The sequence below is a fragment of the Chlamydotis macqueenii genome, chromosome 10, assembly GCF_036417535.1.
Source record: "Chlamydotis macqueenii isolate bChlMac1 chromosome 10, bChlMac1.mat, whole genome shotgun sequence".
Lineage (NCBI taxonomy): Eukaryota > Metazoa > Chordata > Aves > Otidiformes > Otididae > Chlamydotis > Chlamydotis macqueenii.
Window position 1 is genome coordinate 11,905,537 of NC_141565.1, and position 22,586 is coordinate 11,928,122.

A 22,586-nucleotide genomic window follows, 5' to 3' on the forward strand; every position below is an offset into this window, starting at 1 on the left:
GAGAGGATTCCTCCTGCTCTATGTCCTGATCCAGGCTCTTTCCACTGTTCAGGCCAGGAAAACAGCCCCCTCCACCTTTCAGTCCTGACAATTACTATGATTCCTGGGAAGAGAAGAATCAATCTATTGAGAGATGTGTGTAATGATAAGCAGGAGCAGATGGTTCAGCATCCCCTTCCTTTAATCTCGTAATGTGTAAGAAAAGGGAGTTTCTTTCTGCTGTCTTGGCTAACGTGTTCTCAAGCCATAATCCATTTTATTATAGAGAAGCTCTTCTCCTCCTTGTGCGTAAGAGACCCAAGCAGCAGGTGAAGGCAGACGGGGGGAAAGCTGCCCTTTCCCTGCAGAACGCAGCTTCCTCCCCAAGACTTTGTACTAACTTATAGGGAATCGAGGGGGGCCAAAACCGGCGCCCCCAGCCCCCGCTGTGGGCATACGCTCCACGCCGGCACACGGGGCGATGGCCGCCGCCACCATGGGACCGGACATTCCGTGAGGTGAGGACTGCAGGCAGGGGAAAGGCCAACGACCCGTCAGCCAGCCCCAGCTCCCGTCTGTCCCTTCCAGTCGCTCCCCCGGAACTATTTGCCTGCCCCAGCCTTTGGAGGTGCCGCGGGACGAGCGGGGACTGTGGGCGGCCGCCCGAGGAACCGTCCCGGCAGCGGCCGCCGGCAGACCTGTGCTCCCGCCGCCGGGGCACTACCATCTCTCCTGCGCATGCGCCCTCTCGTCTGCCTACTCTTGGGTTATTCCACACCTCCTCTCAGAGGGGAGGCATGGCTTAAAAATGAAAGTTTGTCCTCTCTACATCACTTTTAGGTAAGTAGTAACGCTTCTACTCGTGATGTAAGAGTGCTTTTTATTACTTTACAGTGAATCATAGTGCGTGCAGCTTAAAGAAAGGGCAGGAAGCGCTCTTCGGCATTTTGCCCCCCCCCGCCGCCCCCTGCTCCCTGCGGATAGGTCGGTGAGGCTCGTCACCTTTCCCGCTCCGGAAGGGGCGGGGTGGGGCTGAGGGTCAGTGCGGGCGTTGGGGTGCGCGCCGCTGCCGCTGTGTGAGCCGGGCGCGCTGCGGGCGGTTGCAGCTCCCCGCTCCCCGCCATGCCGCCGCCGGACCAGACCAAGCTGCCGGACTGGGACGGCCTGAAGCTCCGCGTACGGACCCTCATCGCCTCCCACCGCGTCATGATCTTCAGCAAGAGCTACTGCCCCTACTGCAACAAGGTGAGGCGGCGGCGGGAGTCAGCGCGGCGCGCTCCCCCGCCGGCCCTCTTTCCCCTCGGGAGCCGCTTCCCTGCTCTCGCCGCCCTGGCGAGTGCGGGGCGGAAGGGTTCTGGCCGGCGCCTGGGGGCGGAGGCAGGCCTGGCGCGGCCCCCCGTGCGAGGCGGGAGACATCTGCCCTGAGGGCGCCTGCTCGCCGGGCTGGCGGCCCGCCCCGGGCCGGGGATGGAGCCCGAGGGAGAGCGGGTTGGAAAGCAAACGCTGTGGGGTGCTGCTCTTGTGCCGGCACCCTTGGGGTTTAGGGGGTATTTTTGTAGCGCTGTATCCATCCCGCTTCAGTTAAGCACCAGGTGCCGCCCCTTGGAAACTCCTTTATCAGGCGTGAAGTAAGGCGAGGATCCGAGCCGGCGTCCGTAGCAGTTCTTTCCCTCCGCCCCAGGAGGGAAGGGGTGGATGAAGGTGTGGGGAGTTCCGCGCAGCGTGCTTGTTCAGCTAAACAGCTTTTTGTATCTGTTACTTGGAGATCAGGGTGCTGGCTGTGCAGCTTTCTTACTGAAAGTTTGAGCACCACGTTGGTGTTCAAGTTGGACAAAGTTGTATCCCTGAGGAGGGATAAGTTAAGTTTTTCTGCTGGTTTTGAAATTTGAGGGAGAAGGTTCACTCTATAGCAAGAGTTTAAGTTCTAAACGCTGACTGCACTGTGTGTTTAAAAAAAAAAAAACACCTACTGATTAATTGTGATGTCTGGAGAAAAATATCTTTCTAGCCCTGGTTCTGTGTCAATGTCACAGCTGTAACTAGTGAGCCAGAGTCATTAAAGAAAAACAGGATCTTCATTAGAACTTTACAATACCTACATGCTATAGTCCTAGCCCATACAGAATCTGGGTGTTTGTAGGCATTGTGATTCTTGGGTACTTACAAAGAGCGTGTTATGAAATGTTAGTTAAACCTTATAATATTGTATTTGATGTGGCCATGGTGGAAAAATGTAATTGGAACTGTGGGATCGAGTCCTGGTATTTCTCGGTGAAACTGACAGCCAGGAAAACACTCAGAAGTTGCACTCCCATGTCTAGGTTAGGTTTAGTTGCAGTAGCTCTTGTGAGGGAGGAGATATTATGACCCTGTTGTAGAAAACTTAAATTAATGTATCCTATCTCACTTACAACTTAATTGAGGTTTTGCGAAAGGAACCCTCTGTGTATGAGAGGACAGGCAAGACCAATGCCTTCTCCCCAAGAATGTTTTGGCAGGAAGGTAGTATAGGCACCTCAAATCTTTCTAAAATTTGCTTGCTTACCAACTTACTCAATGGAAGTTTTAACAAATGAGGTAATGATAGAGTTGGAGTCTTGCTAGTCTTGTCCAGTTGACAAAAATGGTATCTTCCGTTGAGGAGGAATCCTTTTGTTGAGGATTTCAGTGCTGTCCATTGAGAAATATTTAGTTGTGCCTGTCTGTGTTGCTCTTTGTGCTTTTAGTGATCATGATTCCTCAAGCGTTGATGTGCATGGCACTCAGTCCCGTGTTTTTGAGATCATAGAATGGCATAGTAACATTTTAAACCTTGCAGCCTTTTCCTTCATCTGTTTCTGATATTGCAATGGGGCTAGGCTAACACAAGGAGCTTAAGGGAAAAATAAACTTGATTGTAGTCCAGTAATTAAATTCCAGATTAATCTTCTTTCCTGCATTTGTTCAGAGCTTCTCCATTAGGCAAGATTACTTGCTTCAAGGAAACAATTGTCAGACATGAGGAATGTTCTCTTCATTGTCTTGGAAAGGGGAAGAATAAATATTGGGAGTAGGAGGCCCCTTTCTCATGGCCCTTTCTAAGGAGGAGGAGTTGAAAGACCCTATGTGAATCTTTGTGAAGGAACAGGTGACAGACTTGGAGGAGGGAGTGGGAGGAAGAGCTGCTTTCTTTAGTAGGCAGACTTACTTGGTTAACTTTCCTGTTCGGAACAGGAGAGAAAGGTAATGTGATGAAGTAAACGTGTCAAAGAGGTATATATTGCAGAGGAAAAATTAGAGGATGAAAGCTTATGAGAGAAGGAAGCTACACGTAAGACAACAAGTGATAAAAGAGAGAAATATCTGCAACAGTATGAGTATTGATGACCACTCCCACCTAAGACTTAGAAAATAGTGAAAGGAACGGGAGAACAATGGGTAATGCAGCATTCTTGCTAGCTGATTTAGCTGTAGAATTAATGAAGTGGATATAACTTCAAAGTGTAGTTACAGTTTGGGAACTTAGCCTGTAATCACATAGTTCTGAGTTCTTAAAGACAGACAGATATGAATAGCGTGCGCTGTGTCTGTCTCTTACTGTGGGTGGTTGTTAGCAATGTGCTTTTGGTAGGATTAATTGAAAAGCTGATGATGTTTAGCACTAGTGCAGAGAACACTCATGTTCTAAAAGGACCTGATTTGAGGGGTGGGAAGATTTTTCAAAGGGATATAAAAAAAATTAAGATTGGAAAAAATTAAGATTGTTGTTTCCTTCGGAAAAGCATTGCAAATAAATTATCTAAATGAATTAAGTAGTTGATTCTGTCCAGTTTAGCTAGTAGCATGACTAGGCAATTGTGCAGTTCTTTTTCTGCAAATGCAATTTATTGTTCAATTGCTTTAGCAAGGCAGTAGTGGAGAGGGAGTGGTGTTAGAATGACTTCCTTGTCATAACTTAACTTGACTGTTCTTTATTGTCTTACCACCCTGAAAAGATTAAGATGGAAATGCATGAAGAAAATACAGGTTTTTCGCATGGAAAATCGCCATGTCTGAACACTGTGATATGTTGAAATTATTTTAAGAGCAACAACTGTGGTTGCATAGAAGTTGCCAGTTATTCTAGTAACATGTTATGCTAGTACCGGTTGTATTCTGTATCCAGAGGGGTTTCTCGTCAATTCAGCTGTAGCTATTACAGAATGTTAGCTGATAAATGAAACAGCAGACACAGGACATACCATTCTTGCTTAACTTTACTGTATGGAGCTTATTTCAAACCTGCTTATCTACCCTAGTAACAGAAAGCATCTCCAGGAAGAGTTTTCTAAAGTGTTAGACCAGTCTCAGAGACATTATCTACTGTTTAGTAATATCTGGAATTTTTTCTAGTCTATTTTTCTGAAAACTGTGAGGGTTTAGTAGAGTAGGTAAACCAGGCCATTGCATTGGTCAGAAAGGAAGTAAATGGTTGTGTCTGTGACCATGCAACCTAGTATCCTGTCCCAGATGCTTGTTGGAGAAATTACATTTTTAGGATTGGAACATAAGGAAGGAAATTTCCTAGTATGCTGCTGAAGTTCCAAGCACTGTGTGCCTCAGGAATTTATTGACCTGAGTTTGTATTAGTTTTATCGAGTTAAAAATTTTCAGTGGATCTTTCTTTCATTAGTTGATCTTATAGCTCTTTTAATCTCCTTTTCATTTTGGCTTTTACAGTGTCAGGTGGCAGTAAGTTCTCTGGTTTATGTATTGTATGGAGGGTTACTTCCTTTTAATTTCAAAATTGTTTTCTAGTAAATGCAGTGATTGCTGTTTACTCCAGTGAGTATTTCTCAGAAATCGTTTCCTGTTAGCCTTATCTAGATATTACTCATGATTAGTGTGTGTTATCTTTCTACTCCTCCTAATCATTTTCTTCTCTAAACTGGAATAATTTGTTATCTCTTACCTGTATTGAAGATTTCGTAACTCTGATCATATACTTGTTACTTTTCTTTCTGTTTCATTAGCACAACACAAGCATGATCTATTCATAAGTACAAAGTGCGATAGCTACTTCCGATTAGGATGCTGACATTTGTCTTAATTATTTCTTTTTTCTCTATTCCATATCTTCAGTAGAGAATAAAGATTGCCTAAATGCATTGTCTTAAATCTATCCTTTACTGAGTGTAATCCTTTCTTGTTCTACCAATGTTCTCTGTCCTATCTTCCCCCTGTCAGCTGCTGTTGCAATGTTTTTGCCACTTGAAAAAAACAAAAGAAACAAAACTTGCCTGTTACTGTGCTGCTTTGCTGCAAACTAAACCAGCAGCTTAGTAGCTGGTTTTGTAACTTCCACCAGTTTTTAGCTTACTACTTGATAGTAGCAATCCCTTTAAGCTTTGCTTTTTAGACCTTTCATGGCATTCAGCTTGGGCTTTGTAACAGCAATTGCAGAGTGAAAGGTCTGGAATAGTTCCGCCCCTGTTTCCCTTTAATTCAGTCCATAGCCACAGTCATTCCAGTAAGCAAGCCTGAAGGTAGCGGTGAGTTCAAGACAGAAGTTTTCAGGGCCGCCTAGATGATTAGAGGACTGGAACACAGGATGTGTGAAGAAGCCACTCAGTTTCTTCAACCTTGAGAAGGCTAAGGAGGGATTTTAGTTACTGTCTTCAGCTATGGAGTGGGAAGACAACCAGACTCTTCTCAGAGTTGCAGATGAAATGACAAAGGCCAATGAGTACAACTTGCAGTAAGAGAAACTCCAATGAGATGAAATAATGGAATAGTTAGGGTTGGAAGCGACCTTTAAAAGTCATCTAGTCCAACCCCCCTGCAAGGAGCAGGGACATCTCCAACCAGATCAGGTTGCTCAGAGCCCCATCCAACCTGACCTTGAATGTTTCCAGGGATGGGACATCTACCACCTCTCTGGGCAACCTGTTCCAGTGTTCCACCACCCTCATTGTAAATTTTTTTTTCCTTCTATCAAGTGTGAATCTACCTCCCTCTATTTTAAAACCATTACCCCTCCTCCTATCACAACAGACCCTGCTAAAGAATTTCTGCCATCTTTCCTGTAGGCCCCCTTTATGTACTGGAAGAGTTCTGTAAGGTCTCCCTGGAGCCTTCTCTTCTCCAGGCTGAACAGCCCCAACTCTCTCAGCCTGTCCTCATAGGAGAGGTGCTCCAGCCCTCTGATCATCTTCATGGCCTCCTCTGGACTCGGTCCAACAGGTCCATGTCCTTTTTATGCTGGGAGCTCCAGAGCTGGATACAGTACTCCAGGTGGGGTCTCACCAGGGCAAAGTAGAGGGGGAGAATCACCTCCCTCAACCTGCTGGCCACGCTTCTTTTCATGCAGCCCAAGAAGTGGTTGGCTTTCTGGGCATTGCCGGCTCATGTTGAGCTTCTCATCCACCAGCACTGCCAAGTCCTTCTTCTCAGGGCTGCTGTCAATCCATTCTCCACCCAGCCTGTATTTGTGCTTGAGATTGCCCTGACCCATGCACGGGACCTTGCACCTGGCCTTGTTGAAGTTCCTGAGGTGCTCATGAGCCCACCTCTCCAGCCTGTCAAGGTCCCTCTGCATGGTGGAATGGAAATTCTTTACTGGGAGGATGGCCAAATATTGGAAAAGCCCAGGGAAGTTGTGGTATCTCTGTCCTTGTACGTATTCAGAACCGGAGTGGATCATGTTTTGAGCAACTAGATCAACCTTCACATTTAGCCTTGCTTTGAGCCGGAAGTTGGGTCAGATGACCTTCGAAGTTCCCTTACAATTTAAATTACTCTGTTATAGAACTAATGTAATCGGTTATACAAGCAGGGCTTATTTTTGTATATTATGGTTGATATATGATGTGGTAAGAAACATATGTAGTTGATACAGTATACAAAAGCTTTGTCTGCATAATGCTGAAACTCCAGTAGAAAACACTGGAATACTCAGCCTTTGGCATAATAACAGAGTGAATCACACAGACATTAAAAATATTTTATTCATCATGTGTTTGACATTTTTAAGCTTATTAGATGTGACTCAGCTACTCTCAGTGGAGTGCTGTCAATAAATTTGAGGTTCGTCAGAAAGCTGTTTGTAGAAGACTTCTTCTAAATTGGCAGCAACTTAGTGTGCTTCATTGTTCAGACTCCATGCTGGCAAGTGGATCCATCACACAGACATTTAGTGCTTCTTGCTAGAGCTGTTTTCAAATCAAGACAGTTATGATTAAAAGCAGATATTTTACCCATAGCCTTACAATATCTATTTGCATGGATGAGTCTGCAAATTATATTTCAAAGGAGTGAATACTGCCAGTTGTAATACCACCTCCTGTGCTGTGAGGTATGTCGTCGTCCAACTGGAAGGACAGTTCACAATTTTATTACTTCCAGTTTTACAAATAGGTGTTACCATAAAAAAAAATAAATCTCAGTTCTAAAATGCTACCTGATTTGAATCTGGAAATGTACACTCTATCTATCCAGAACTGATGGTAGAAAAACACCCAAAACTCTGTCCAGGCTGGGGAGAACCTCCACTAGGTTGTCATTTAGGACGGTTTTTGGATTTTTTTTTTTTGTTTTTTTTTTTTGTTTTTTTTTTGTTTTTTTGTTTTGTTTAAGATTAGGCTTGTCTGTAGAGTTCTTTCTCCTCCCTCCCCTCTTTTTTTTTTAATTTATTGCTAACTTCTGGATGCATGAAACATGTTTCTAGGACATGTTCTAGTGATACTGTATCTGAGTTTATTCATGGCAATGCAGTAGAAAAACAGTCTTTTAATGAACAAGTATCTATAGAATGCTTCTCCTGCTTAATGGAAGAGAATAGCAATTATAAAAGATTTTTAAAATGTAACTGTTACATCCTGGTATTAACTCTCAATATTTCGTAGGCAAGATATGACAGATTTAGTAAAACAATGGCAAACAAGTTAAAACCACTCATGCCTGATCCTGGAGGCTGAGGTAGATGTTGTTAAACAGCAAACCAAAAATCAGAGCTGGAAAAAAATTTGGTCATCTGGTCTTGTCCGCTGTCTCAGGTTAGAGTAGTAGTTCAAACACTTTTGACATGTGCTTTGGAGCCGCTCACTGATGAAGATTGTCATCTACCTAGGCAATATATTCCAGTGTCTTGCTGTTAGGAAAAGCTTTTCCTAAAGTCTAATCCCAAACTTGATGCAGTTCAAGACCATGAGTTCTTATTCCATCCACCACCACTTCTCTTCCTCCTTGAGGTAGTCAGTTATTTATTTAAATGCAGTTATTTCTTTCCCCATCTTTTCTCTGTGTTAAACCCAACTGATTGATTCCTTACAGTAATTGTTCTCTGCTTGTTCCAAAACTCTGCTGAAGTACAGCAACCACAAGTGAAGGCAGGGCTGGTAGGCATGAGCTGTCGTAGTGCTGAGTACACAGAGTATTACTCTTTCTGCAGCTTTTTGTAATGCACTTTTTTTTTTTCATTTGTTTGACAGTGTTTTGTTTTGCATGTTATCCTCTATTCCCTTTTTTCTTTTCTTTCCTTAGTATACTATCAAGGAATCTGGCTGCTACTTTATCTCTCCTCTTGAGGTTTTTCCATATGGCAGTTATTCTCATGGCTTTTGGTATCTGTCGGGGATGGAGAAGTCTACAGCTAAGCAAATTGTATATAAAACTTTTTCTTCAGGTAATGAAACTTACATTGGAAGGTTGCTGCGATGTGGTATGCTTTATCTGAACACTGTTAAATAGCCTGGCTTTAAGTGAGGAACATGCAAAGTGTAGTAGTAGTCCCAGGCTTTACCAAAGGCATGTAGAGCTAGGCCCTCAAAGCATGAGAACTGAGGCTTAACTTACCTGTGTATGTCTGACAAACAAGTTTTACCCTGAGCTATGTGTTGGATCTTGTGGAAGCTTTGCACTGGCATTGTGTCTGTTTCTGTTGTAGGTGAAAGAACTCTTCCGCTCTATGCGTGTGGAGTACTATGCTTTGGAACTTGATGTAACTGGTAAGTAGGAGAAAGAAAAATCTATCACATGTTGCTTAACGTAACTAAAAATGAGTGACTGTGCATGACTCTAAGCTGTCTTGAAATAATTGGAAGATATATACAACAATTAAAATCAATTTTAACACATGGAGAGATAAAACCAGTTAGGCTTCAATGTGGATTTTAATACAGGATGTGTTTTTAATGTAACTGAACGCTTTGTTTCTGTACAAATCATCAACTGATAGAGAATGTGAGATCTAATTTCTCTCTGAGGAGCTCTGTCTTTCGGAGGAAAAAAACTGTGATATTTTTCTACTGCCTCAGGTTCTTTTGTGGCTTTAAATTAATTGTTAATGTTTGACTTGGTACATGGGTGACCTTCATAGGGAAAGTTGCTGAGTCATTCATAGGAAGGGTAAATTCCAGTACCTTGGCTGTTGCTAGTTTGATGGATTTTTTTTTATTTTAAAGCCCATACTGCTTTAGTTTTAATATGTGTGTAGTGCCTTGTGCATATATGTATGCAATGCATATAGTTTTTAGTGTAGTTTTAAGAACAAGTAGTTTCTACCATGATTGTTTGTAAGCTCTTAATTGCACTGTTGATAGGCTGCTGATTGTGCGTTGTCATCAATGATTTTCTGTACGAAACTTAGTTTCCAATGCTTTTTTGAAATGTTTATGCTTAAGCAGCGTTTGGGGAAAATGTACTTATTTATTGATCTAAAGCATCTCTACTTACTTGGTTTTACTTCTTTTTTTTCTGTTTCTTTTTGTTCTTAGCTGATGGACCCAGTATTCAGCAAGTGTTAGCAGAGCTAACTAATCAGAGGACAGTGCCTAATGTATTTGTGAATGGAACACACGTAGGCGGCTGTGATTCAACTTACCAGGTAACTTTTCTTCAGAAATCAGCTGGAAGTAGACAAGACTACTGAGTAAATGTGCTGTTTGGTCATAACTAAATTGTGTGTGACATAGTATTCTGGGTGATCTCGGTCAGAAAAGGCAATATCATTTACTCTTTGTTTGCTCAGAAATGTGTGTAGTAATCTGATTTGATTTCCACTCCCACCCCTCCAGGCTTATCATGATGGATCACTGCAGAAACTTCTTGGGGATGTCAAAGATGCAGAACCCTATGATTATGATCTCATTATTATTGGTGGTGGCTCAGGTGGACTTGCATGTTCCAAGGTATGACATGAAGATTGCGTTAAAGAACAGGTTGTATATGAAACTTCCTGAAAAATTAGTCTCTGTATTAATTACAATAGTATAAAACAGCCTATATTTTGATGATTATTACTGTTCAACTTGTTAATTAATTAATCAATAATGGTTTAGTAATGTGCTCAGTAAGGAGTTCATGGTCTGTGTGCATCAGTTTCTACCCAATGCATATTTAAGGCCTTGATCCTAATAGTAGGTTTTAGGTTCCTGGCTGAGGATGGAACAAAAAGTTTTTAAAGTATCTCCTCTTCATATGTAGTACACAGGCACTTTAACACTTCGAAGCAGTAATCTGTTAGACCTAAAGGCTTGAAGTACTTCTGACTGTTGAGGATTCAGGATCACCAGTCATCTAAAATGAAGTGCTTTCAGCTATTCTCTCAAGGAACTGGGTCACTTTTTAGTTCTCTTTCTAGCTGCTTTTTCAGAAATGGTGACAGAGATTGTGTACTTCTTAGATCCTGAGGTACTCTGAACAACAGTCTAAGATGCAGATTCAGTTTTCTGTTCTACCTGAGGGATTTGAACCCACACTTCCCACCTCTCAACCAGGTATCCTAACAGTGAGTTATGGTTTAGGCATGGTGATGTTATTCTTGACAGCCTTGGTGATTGCTGTACAACAGTAGTTAAGTGTGCAACTTTCACTAGATAAATATAAGAAAGGCAGGAGAAGGTGACATAGCACTGGTTCAATTGGACATTTTCAGAATGCTCCCAATCTTTCCTCACAGTGTCTTCTGAGACATCAGTTATAAACTTGGTGATAATTACCAAAGTGTTCAGAGTGAGAGAGGTCAGGTTTTCACAGTATACAAGATAGCTGGCAAAACCTTGTTTGAGTCAAACAAGGTTTGCTGTAACTGTGCAGGAGTTCCTGAACAGATTTGAGGCACCTAGAGTTTTGATCTAAGCCCTTGAAAAATCAAACAGTGAGTAGATTCAGTTAAGTGCCTGGTAATTCCTTGGATAGAGTATCATAGGATTATTCAGGTTGGAATGGACATTAGGAGGACAGCTAGTCTAAGTTCCCAGTCCAAGCAGAGTCAACTGTGAGGTCAAACAAGATTATGCGGGACCTCATCCATTTGGGTCTAGCTAGTGGTGGAGATGACGCAGCCTCTCTGGGCAAACTCTTTCACTACTTGAATGTCCTCATGGTGTGAAAGGTGTTCTTATATCTGATCTGAAAATATCTGTTTCACCTTACGGCCATTGTCTTTTGTCCCTTCGCCACTCGCCAGTGTGAAGAGCCTGATGCAGTCATCTTAATGAACTCCTCATAGGTATTGGAAGGTTGTTGTTGCATCTCCCTCAAACCCACCTTTTCTCCAGGCTGAACATGCCAAGTTCCCTTATCCTTCTCATAGGGCATGTGCTTCACCCCCCTGAGCATCTTGGTGATCCTCCACTGAACTGTCTTTACTTTATTAACATGGCTTTTTTCATTCATGAATATGCCAAGTCAGTCCTGCCCTCCTGAGAGGAGAGCTAACAGCATAAATATTTCTTTGTGTGAGGCAGAGGAGGATCACAGGCTGGTAAGCCTATCTCATACCCTCTTCAGACATGGCTTTTGACAGTGTAGGATGATATGGCTACAACATTGAACATAAGCATCCATTCAAAGTTTGGAAGAGAGTAATAGCTTTTGAGGGATTTGAATTTCTGTCTAGAGAAGGAGGTAAATATATGATTATATATATATGATATATAATATGATAATATGGCTAACTAGCAAAGAAGCCTTTTATTAATGCTGAGTGTATCATGACCATAAATGAATGGAAGGCCTTCCTTGGTGAGGCAAAAGATCAGTAATGCTGATTTCTCTCCATCTTTTATAGGAAGCTGCTGCCTTAGGGAAGAAAGTAATGGTATTAGATTATGTTGTTCCAACACCTCTTGGAACCTCGTGGGGTAAGCATCTGTTATCTTGTAGTTTATGATGTTTGAGTGGCAGTGATACATATTGAGTTGTTAAGATATTATGGATTTGTATTCTTTGAAATTGTGGCTGAATTCCTGTAATTCTGGAATGCAGATTACAAAGGAGTTCTTTTCCTGGCATGTCTGCTTTTCTGGAGAGTTATTGCCGATTTGTGCGTTGCTAGCTCAGTTCTTTGTCAAATGTTGTTCTAGTTCTGTTCACTTTCTGTCGTAGTGTGTGTGTGCATGTTCACATTCTCATGTTTGTGGGGTTTTTTTGCCTTTTAGTTAATCTAATTCTATTCCACGGACAAGTGATCTAGGCTACATCTAGAACAGTATGACTATATGGCTATGCATGCCTCACCTTGCCGTAATTAGACAGCTGCTCTCTGACCTTATTAATGCTATTGGCAGTTGAGAATGAGTAAGGAACTTCATCAGTCAAGTTTTATTGAGTTGGGGTAGGAGTGTGCTTTCATAGCTAAGATTTCAAACAAATATGTATTTAAAATTCCACATAATAGGTGATACTAAACTCTAGGAACTCTGGGTTTTTGGCTTGCTTTTTTGCCAATCTGACTGAAATCTGAAGCACTCTGCAGTAAGTATCCTGGGTCTATTTTTAAGACAACACACTGTATCCTTCTCTGTTCAATGAGTGAAGTAACCTCTTCTTCTTTGTAACTGAATACAAACTTGTTTGCTTAGTGTGTTCATTGTATTTAAAAATGTCTCTTACAACAGAAATTTCATGTTACTTGGGTGGTTGTAGCAAATATCACCAACTGGTATATGGATAATTATAGAAAGCACATGATAGGAAAAGCGTAAATATCCTGTTCGCACATGTAATAACATCTTTCTTTCCATCTTAGGACTTGGCGGCACATGTGTAAATGTAGGCTGCATTCCTAAGAAGCTAATGCATCAAGCAGCACTTCTGGGTCAGGCACTCCAAGATTCAAGGAAATATGGGTGGCAGTATGAAGAACAAGGTTAGTAAGAACACAGAGGATGGACCAAGACAGTGCACAGATGAAACTCTGAGCTTAAGAGTACATGTATTTTGGACTTAGTAAACTAGAGGCAGAGTTCAATAGTTTTCTTAGGTGAATCAGAAGGCATCCTCCTTCTTGAGTCATAGGAACCTTTAGGCTTGAAAGGTAATTGTGTTTTATTACCTATATTATCTGAATTAAATGAAAGAAGTAGAATGGGCTTATTTCGGCTATTAACAAGTCAGGTAAATATCAGCACAGTAGAAAAAGGCTTTAGTATGTGTCCTTGTTACTGATGATAATGATGTTTTCTTAGCATGATGTATAATGAATAAAACCTAAGTTTTTCTTTAAGGGTTCATTGCACTTTGATCTCTTTAAATATGAAATTGATGTCTTGTTTCAGTTAAACACAACTGGGAGGTCATGGTAGAAGCAATTCAAAATTACATTGGTTCTTTAAACTGGGGCTATCGAGTGTCCTTAAGAGAGAAGTCTGTGACATACCTCAATTCTTATGGAGAATTCATTGAACCACACAAAATTAAGGTATATACTGTGTTTAAAACATTTAGTTGGGAGAGAACTTGTGTTTTAAAACTGCTTTTTAAAATCCCACAAGGAAAAGTCTTCATCTTGACATTGCCAACTTAAGTCAATGGAAATTAAAAACTTCTGATTCAAATTATTATTGTACTTTTGTACATGCCACAGTGTTTGCAAACCTGTAACTGTTGTGTAAGAGCAATGTGGATATCTGTAAACTTGCCTGAACAGACAAGTGGTCTTAGTTGTTAACTTCGTGACTGAGATCAGCAGCCTGAGTGAGGAGGTGGGAAAGGGGGAAAAGAAAAGCTTTAGGTGTACCGTTCTGCCACTTGGAAAATCTTCATACTGAAGCATAAAAACTGTCGAAGTTAAATTCAGATTAGGCACTTGCGTAACAGCACTGCTAGAACCTTATGCTGTATCAGCATAAGAATTAAACTGTCGGTTTTGCAAGACAAAACATGTGCTGACAGTCTTCCTGTAAGTGATCACCTTGTAGCAAGGTTAACTTAGAAATAGTGCATATTGAAAACAACTGTTTGGTTCGGTCAATGTAATTGTCTGTTGTAATATGAGTTTATGAAAACTGAACTACGTGTGTTTCAAACCAAGAGACAAGCACTGAAAATATAGTAATATGCTTAACTTACTCACCTCCCAACTGTTGTAGTGTTCAGATATGCAGGTCATCTACTTAAGTGTTCTTAGTCTATAAGTGGAGTAGAACAGAAAGACTTTCAGCAGGAGGTTGGACTAGATGACCACCTGAGTTCCCTTCCAACGTGAATTACTTAATGACTTGATGGGGAAGAAGTTTCCCTTCATCTGTGCTGAAAAATACCTAAAGAGCAACAATGAACATCTGATTTTGAGAGACGCACTGTCAAGATGAAATTTTCCAAGATCAAAGGCCTCTAGAGATCAAATTAATTCATTTAAGCTTGGGTCTTAGACCCCCTGAAATAATGTAACTATATGCTTTTTTTTTTTTTCTTAATTTCTGTGTTAGCCAAAGAACTAATTTATGTTATTCTGTCACTACTGTTAGTTGGCCTTTTATTGGAATTGGGAGTGGGGGGGATTTTGTTGTGACTTTTTATAACTTGAAAGTAAAGTTGTCATGAAGAATACAATCTAAGTGAGTACTTGAAATGGGCAGTATCCAAATAGTAAATTATTTTAAGTGCTCTAACTAGTGTCAGAAAAGCCTAGTAGTTTGTGATTTAAATCTGTTATTCTTCAGTGAGCTGCATGGCTTCTCTAAATGCATTAGTTCTTATTTGAAACTGCTTGTTTATGATTCTTAAAGATAACCACAGTATTTAAGGGGAGGAGTATGTAATTTTGTTAATCTTAAAACCTGTTCCTATAATAAAGTCTTTCTTAACTGTGTCTTATATAAAACAGGCAACTAGTAGGAGAGGACAAGTAACCTATCACACAGCAGAGACTTTCATTCTGGCAACAGGAGAAAGGCCTAGATATCTGGGTATCCCAGGGGATAAAGAATACTGTATTACAAGGTGAGATGAATAGGTGTGATAGACAGAATTTTGTCTGTTCTAGTGTTTGCAAAGACAAACAAGCTTGTGTTGAAAGTACCTTGTAACTTACACTTCTTCTCTTTTTAGTGATGACCTCTTCTCCCTGCCTTACTGCCCTGGCAAAACTCTAGTTGTGGGTGCTTCCTATGTGGCTCTAGAGTGCGCAGGATTTCTTGCTGGTCTAGGTCTAGATGTCACAGTGATGGTGCGTTCCATACTCCTTCGGGGCTTTGACCAAGAAATGGCAGAAAAAGTAGGTGCTCACATGGAAACACATGGCGTGAAGTTCATCAGGAAGTTTGTACCTGTTCAGGCAAGTGCTTTCTTCAGGTTTCTTTTTTCTATGCGAAGTTACTTTAAACAGCAATGTAAAATGCATGTGCTGTCTGGGAAGGGAGGTGCTGTACAGGAATAAATGTTTTATAAAATTAAGTTTTGTGGGGTTTTTTTGTTGTTTGTGATTTTTTTTTTTTTTTTTTTTTACTGCTGAATGATAGATTAGTAGGTCAAGGTTTGAAGTGACAATGTAAGTGAGCTCTACTGCTTAAGGTCATTCTAAGCTCACAAATATTTATACAGGTTGAACAGCTGGAGGAAGGCATGCCTGGAAGACTGAAAGTGACAGCAAAGTCTACTGAGGGACCAGAAGTCTTTGAAGAAGAATATAACACTGTAAGCTTTTCTGGATTTGAAATAACTGAGTATAGGAGCACATGAAAAATTATTAAAATACCTCGAAAGTTGTTCAGGAAAAAAGGGAAATATTGCTTGAAAAATTGTTCACATAAATTACTGGCAGAAAATAGCACATGAAAATTTGATATTCATAGAATCACGGAGTGGTTTGCTGGGGAAGGGACGGTAAAGATCTAGTTCCAACCCCCTTGCCATGGGCAGAGACACCTTCCACTAGAGCATGGTGCTCAAAGCCCCATCCAACCTGGCCTGGCCTCATCTTTGGTTGAGCCCTGTCAACAGAATGAGTGAAACTTTACATACCTGGAAATTAGTTCATATGAACAATGTTGCTGCTTCTATTCTTATTCTGATGTTAATGTTTTGCTGTTTGTTGCATCTCTGAAACTAGTTCCACATGGAGCAGCCTAAACTGTTGGTGGCTCTTTCAAAAAATTTTTTTAAAAAGTCCCTTCAGTCATATGCTTCAGGTTTTTTTTTTTTTTTTTCAGAAAAAGACCAAATGAAGTGTTATGCTGATTACACTTTTCATTCATAAAATTATTGCATTTGATTTTGACTTTTTTAGGTTTTGATAGCCATTGGTCGTGATGCATGTACCAGAAATATTGGTTTAGAGACAATTGGTGTCAAAGTCAATGAGAAGTGAGTATTGTTCAACTCCCTTAAAGCACTGAATGCAATGATTTTTTTTTCCTTATACCTCTTTAACAATAGCTAATGACAGTGTTGCTTTTTTAAAAAATCTTCTTTTTAATACCTGGCAATTATGTGAACCTTTAAAACCTTTTCTTCCCTGGATTTGAGTACAGTTTTCAATTATCTTAATTTTTTTAATATGTATTTCATAAAAGAACAATTCTAAATGACTTGATACCTACTTGTTGGCTGCTGAGCTTAATTTACTTTGAAACTACAGTTTAATATTCTGTTAAATTAAACATTTTATTCAGCTCATGTGGCAAGTTAATCTAGGGATTTAAAGAGGCAGCAAACTACTTGCTTCCTATGGATTTAACTTTTTTCTTGTTTCTCCCTGGTGCCAGTGCAAAACTGGTGCAAAGGAAGAGGCAGGATTATGTTATTCAGGAGGAAGAAAAATTAAGATCAGGTTACAGCAGTTAAAAATTTACTAAGCCAACTTAAACATGTGAGTGATATTGCAGCTCTTTTTCCCTGTAGGGGAAAATGTACATTGCAAGCTGTATAAATCAAATAAAAGACCATAATTCCAAAGATGTCTGAGTAACTTCATTGTCATCAGACACGCACTATTGCTCAGATCCAAACTGGCCCACTGAATACTGACTTCAGCCCTATGTCAGAGTTGGAGGTAATTGCTCTGAAGAGTTTGCAGTTGAAGTAAAAAAGGTGTAAGCATATTGAATAAAATGTGCTCAGTAGTTAGAATAACGTATTTGTAGCAGAACTTCTCCCTTATTTTTTTCCTGGACTCTTAGGAAGCTTGTCGTACTGAATTCTATTATATTTTCTGTTTGTTTTAAAGGAATGGGAAAGTACCTGTAAATGATGAAGAGCAAACCAATGTGCCTTATGTTTATGCTATTGGAGATATATTGGATGGAAAGCTTGAACTGACTCCAGTTGCCATTCAAGCAGGGAAGCTACTAGCCCGCAGGCTTTATGGTGGTAGTTCCACAAAGGTAAAGCTTTAAGAATACAACTTAAAATTATTTCTGTGCTTTTTGCCTCAAAATTGCAGTAACATGAGTTGATTTGTCCACTTGACAATGGACAGCAAGTGTTTTATAAAAAAAAAAAGTGCTAATACAACTTTTCCTGTTATGTACTGTATATAGCTTGCATAGTCTAAATAAAAATTTTGGTTTTTATTTTTAGTGTGACTATATCAATGTCCCAACAACAGTGTTTACTCCTTTAGAGTATGGCAGCTGTGGGTTTGCTGAAGAAAAAGCCATAGAAGAATATGGAAAGCAAAACTTGGAGGTGAGAGCACTCAAGATTTGTTTAACTTTTAGCTTGAGAATGTTTTTCTTGGGCCTTGCTGCTTTACATTCAAGGCATAGTGTTAAAACAAGATTAGAAGGCTAGCTGGATAGGTCTTTGATCGTGAAAGTGTTGTCCTCTGGCTAACAAGGTATTGGACTCACAGAAATCCAGGACTGAACTTGATAACATAAGAGTTTTGCATAGCTATTTGCATGCTGCCAAGAAGCATTTAACTGCAGGAGGCCAAACTCAGGTTGCAAAACTGTAGGTGTTTGTTTTGTTGTTGTGAATTAAAGACTTACTGCTGAAGTATACTAAACTCCTGGGATGAACTGCATATTTTCTGCTTATTCACTGTACTTGAATTGGGAATTAATTTCTTCCTGACCCTTTCTCATGGCTATAGGAGTATCAGGCTTAACTTCGCTGGTTTATGGTAACTTCTGGCTTCTCCACTTCTCTGACCAGTTTCATAAAGCTGTTCGCATGCCTTGCGTTTAACTCCTTACACCTTTCAAATACACTTGACGTTATTTAGCTTCTGCTGTTAACTGTTTTTCAGAATAGGTTTAAACTTATAGTAACTAGATATTAATTTTGTACTACTAAAGCACTTCTCTTTCTGAATCTAAAATCTTAAAATGCTATGTCTTACAGCTGTTGCTGTTTTAATCGACTATTTAAATTAGAGGCTCATAATTTGAGTCAAGTTTTCCTCTACTGACCTTTGGAGGATGGACTCATTGGGCCAGGGGAAACAAAAATCACTGTCTTGTCTAGTATATGTTACGAAAATCTAGTGGGTTAAATGCCAAACCACCTATTTATAAAGACATTAAGAATTAGAATTGTCTGACTGAATTAATTCTTCAAATTCTAATGCTCTTTTTTTCTTGTAATCCTCCCAGGTTTATCACAGTTTGTTCTGGCCGCTTGAGTGGACAGTACCAGGCAGAGATAACAATACTTGTTATGCAAAGATTATCTGCAGTAAGCATGACAACGTAAGTAGCAAGCTGGAATGGATATGCAAAGCGTACTGTTGGAAATTTATTTTTACACCAGCCAAAAGACTAGTATCTTATTTGGCCTGCCTGAGGTCAGCTCTACCCATTCTGTTAACTAAGTATTTGTTTTAAGAGGTCTAATCAATTTGGAGAGAGCTGATAGTTTTGTTTTGGAGTTTGGCTTTTTTTTTTTTTTTTTTGTATAACAGCTATTTAAGAAAGTGGTGGCTTTATACATTTATGAAACTTCATCCTAAGTTCTGATTTAAGGATAGACCCTGGTGAATTTCTTCACAAATCTTTCTTCCAAGTCGATTTTGAGTAACTGTACTATCTGGTATCTTCCTTTGTTTGTGAACCTTGTGTGTTTTGACCTTCGCAACATGCAGAGTTCTGTATGTTCAGTAGAAATGTGGAAAACACATTGGTGGGTCCTAGAAAACCCAGTGATAAGAAATGGGAATTTCTAGTGGTCAGGAGCTTCTTGTTGTTGCAAGAAATAAGTGCCAATGCTGTCCAGTGTTTTTACCCCAAACTACCTGGAGGAACAGACAAAGAAAGAAAGATTTTTTTTGTTTAAAATTACTTTGGAGAGAAGGAATGATATAAGGAAGTAACATGGCTTTTCAGCTAAGAGGAAGTAAGCTTTTCCTTATTAGCTCGCCTAACCCTTTCTCAAAGACTGCAGAAGGGCCTCAAAGTTTTGCTTTTAATGGAGCCTCACTGGAAGTAATCCAAATGAAAAGAACACAGTGGAAGGAGGGACTTTATTTAGATTTCTGTGTAAAAGGTTGTTTCCTAGGGTGCTGGAGGAGAATGTAAGGTAAATAATGTAAAAGTAAACCTGAGCTAGGACATCTCTGAAGGTATGGGAACATCCTGGAGAAATGTTTTAAAACATCTTTTGTATCCCTCTTGGAACACTAATTAATGAAACAAATTGAAACAAACCACATCAATTCTTAACTCGTTTTTGTAACCTACTGCTATCACTCTAGATCTTGCTGCAGAAACAGCTTGCTCAAAATTCAGGCCTATGATTTTTTCATTTTCCTTCTTGTTAACTGCTTGGGGAGGAAGGGAACAGCCAGTGAAGCTCTTCAGTATCAGATCTTTAACAAACAATATAAACAGGTCCTCTATCTGACCTAATTTCAATGTAGAAAAATAATTTTAAATCTGAATGTACTAAACATACTGTGTATCTATAAAATCGTAGAAACATTTGACAAAACTAGAATCTGTTTAGTTTTAGGTAGTATCTTTGAGTTAGTGCTGTGCAATGATATTATAACTCATTCATTTTAAAACTCGTTTCATTCTGCTATAATGGACTGAAAAGAACTACAGAACTACTTTCTTTGGAATGGTTATTATTTTGTTAATGACACTGCTAATGACCTGTTTGCATGACATACAATTTTAGTGTAGTGGGAGTTACATACTAGAACTTTTGTTAAACTTTACCTAATACTAACTCTATTTATTCTCACCTGTCTTAAAGAATCGTGTGATAGGATTTCATGTTCTTGGACCTAATGCTGGTGAAGTTACCCAAGGTTTTGCTGCTGCAATAAAATGTGGTCTCACCAAAGAATTACTTGATGAAACAATTGGTATCCATCCAACTTGTGGAGAGGTAAGTGGGGAGGAGGGAGGGCACAGCTTGATTTAAAACTTGCTTTTGAAGATGTTTACCTAGATGCAAGGAAAGAATACTACATTGTATTTTGAGAGATATTTCATATTTGCTTAACTTCTAACCATAAGATATTGACATGTGGTAGAAAAAATGTTAATTGTGCACTGCAACTTGTTTTTCATTGTAACAGTTCAAAGAAATCTGGTCTTGTTACTTGACAAGAGGAGACCAATAGCCATGTGGATGATGCTACCGTGCAATAGTAAATAAGCTGTTCTTTTGGTGTCTTACAGGTGTTCACTACAATGGATATTACAAAATCTTCAGGACAAGACATCACTCAAAGGGGCTGCTGAGGTTAAACCTGCTGTTTTACATGTTTTCATGTTGTGCACACTTGGTTCTGTGGAAGCCCTAATACGTCCAACTGGTTTGCAGCAAAATGAACATTTGCATCAGTACCACTGTATGTACTGCAGCTGGGAGCGGTGCCTTTGTGAGCCTTCCTCAAGAAAGTGTTGCACATGGAAACAGTAATACAGCAGGGAAATCTTGAACTGTAAATCCTGGCTTTGCTTGGAATCAGCACTACTGTGCTTTTTTGACGTTCTGGCTCAGAACCTTATTGTGAGGTGAGCTACGACTGATGGCTGCCATGCAAGGTTGGGAGATCTCTTTGTCCAGTCAGATGACTGAACTCCTCCTGAAGGAAATTCTTAAGTTGCACAAACTAAAGCTAACACTTCTAGACTCCAGTGTCTTGTACAAATGCCTGAGATAGAGGACATAATTGAATGATTCTTGCCAACGGTTTACGGTTGACTGATTTATCTCTTTTGATGCATTTTGTTTTACTTAATTGTTTATTCAGTTGAGGCAGAATGGCACAAATAAGATGTAATTTTGAGCAGTGCAGTTCAAGCACTTGTCTCCTACATCAGCCAGTCTAAAACTTCAGTCTAAGATGTCACTGTTGTTCACGTTCATAGTTATTTGACCTCAGGTGACATCATGTCTTCAAGATAAAAATTTCAGTTGTAGCCATCTTGTGTATCAAGGTTGAAGGGCATAAGAGCAAGAACATGTCAATTTGCTCTTGCTGTTTATGACTATATTTAGTGCTAATAGTGTCAAATCTGGTCTCAGATCTGTAGTTTGAAGCATCACAGAACCCAGAACTCTAAGTCTGTACTCTTTGTGGAGTATTGAAGTCTTAGAGGAGCAGGGTCTGAGAGTAATCTGTCCCACTAATATAGTAGGTCCCTGCCCATGATGGTAACAAGCATTGTATAGAATTTCTCTTTGAAGTATGTGTTGCAGCGGAGAACAATGACTTGGTGTGCTATCATGCTTTGTGTAGTGTTGTGTACGGTCAGTACTCTGAAGCTTTCTTCCACCCCTAGCATTCTGCTCTGGGGGAGTTGTGCTTGAATTTGGCTCTTAGTTTTGTCCAAAGAGATGTTTTAAAAGACTATTCTGAACATTTGATAGTAAACAAACAGTTTTTAACTATTTAATCTATGATGTACCATGGAATTTGAAGTTCAATAAACAACGCATACACAATACTTTGTGCTGTCTGACTTCATGGTTTGTGTTATCGCATACTTGAGATTTTATTGTGCTTCTGTTATATTGTTTATCACGTGTAATACTAAAGCCTCTATAGACTTGTGCATGCTGTGATTTTTCAAATGGAGAAACTATTTTTCTTGCCACATCTGGGGGCTTGTTGAAGAAATCTAACATGCTTCAGTTTCAGTATGCAGATTTCTTTCTGTTCAAATTGAGAACAATTTTATACTATTTCTGTATACTCCAGAAGATACTAAATACATATGTTAAAGTGTTTAACTGCAACATAGCTGAAAGATGCTCAGTAGAATCTAGCTAGAGTGTTAGCAACAAATGTTGCTGGTGTTCCAATTTAGTAACTCTTGGAGACTTTGAGGTTTTGCTGTGGGTGCCTAGTAGTATTGCAAAATGTTTTCACTTGGCAATGGGGACACTTGCTGAGATTCTGGTGTTGCTGTGCTGCAGAGCTCTGGGGAGTTACTTGTTCTGGTCTCTCTGAAATATTTGATAGA

The 22,586-nt window shown here is 40.0% G+C and overlaps 1 protein-coding gene across 1 annotated transcript; it reads left to right on the top strand.

Annotated features, from left to right (window-relative positions):
• Nucleotides 1–1,030: 1,030 nt before the first annotated feature.
• On the top strand, nucleotides 1,031–22,067 carry TXNRD3 (thioredoxin reductase 3). Its single transcript, XM_086755616.1, has 16 exons — nucleotides 1,031–1,224; nucleotides 8,882–8,942; nucleotides 9,711–9,820; nucleotides 10,011–10,124; nucleotides 12,008–12,080; nucleotides 12,968–13,087; nucleotides 13,497–13,639; nucleotides 15,047–15,162; nucleotides 15,271–15,496; nucleotides 15,763–15,855; nucleotides 16,448–16,524; nucleotides 17,387–17,543; nucleotides 17,740–17,847; nucleotides 18,759–18,854; nucleotides 20,362–20,496; nucleotides 20,793–22,067. The coding sequence occupies exons 1-16, from the start codon at nucleotides 1,102–1,104 to the stop codon at nucleotides 20,859–20,861; spliced, it is 1,821 nt and encodes a 606-aa protein (XP_086611742.1). The 5' UTR covers nucleotides 1,031–1,101; the 3' UTR covers nucleotides 20,862–22,067.
• The last annotated feature ends 519 nt before the right edge of the window (nucleotides 22,068–22,586 follow it).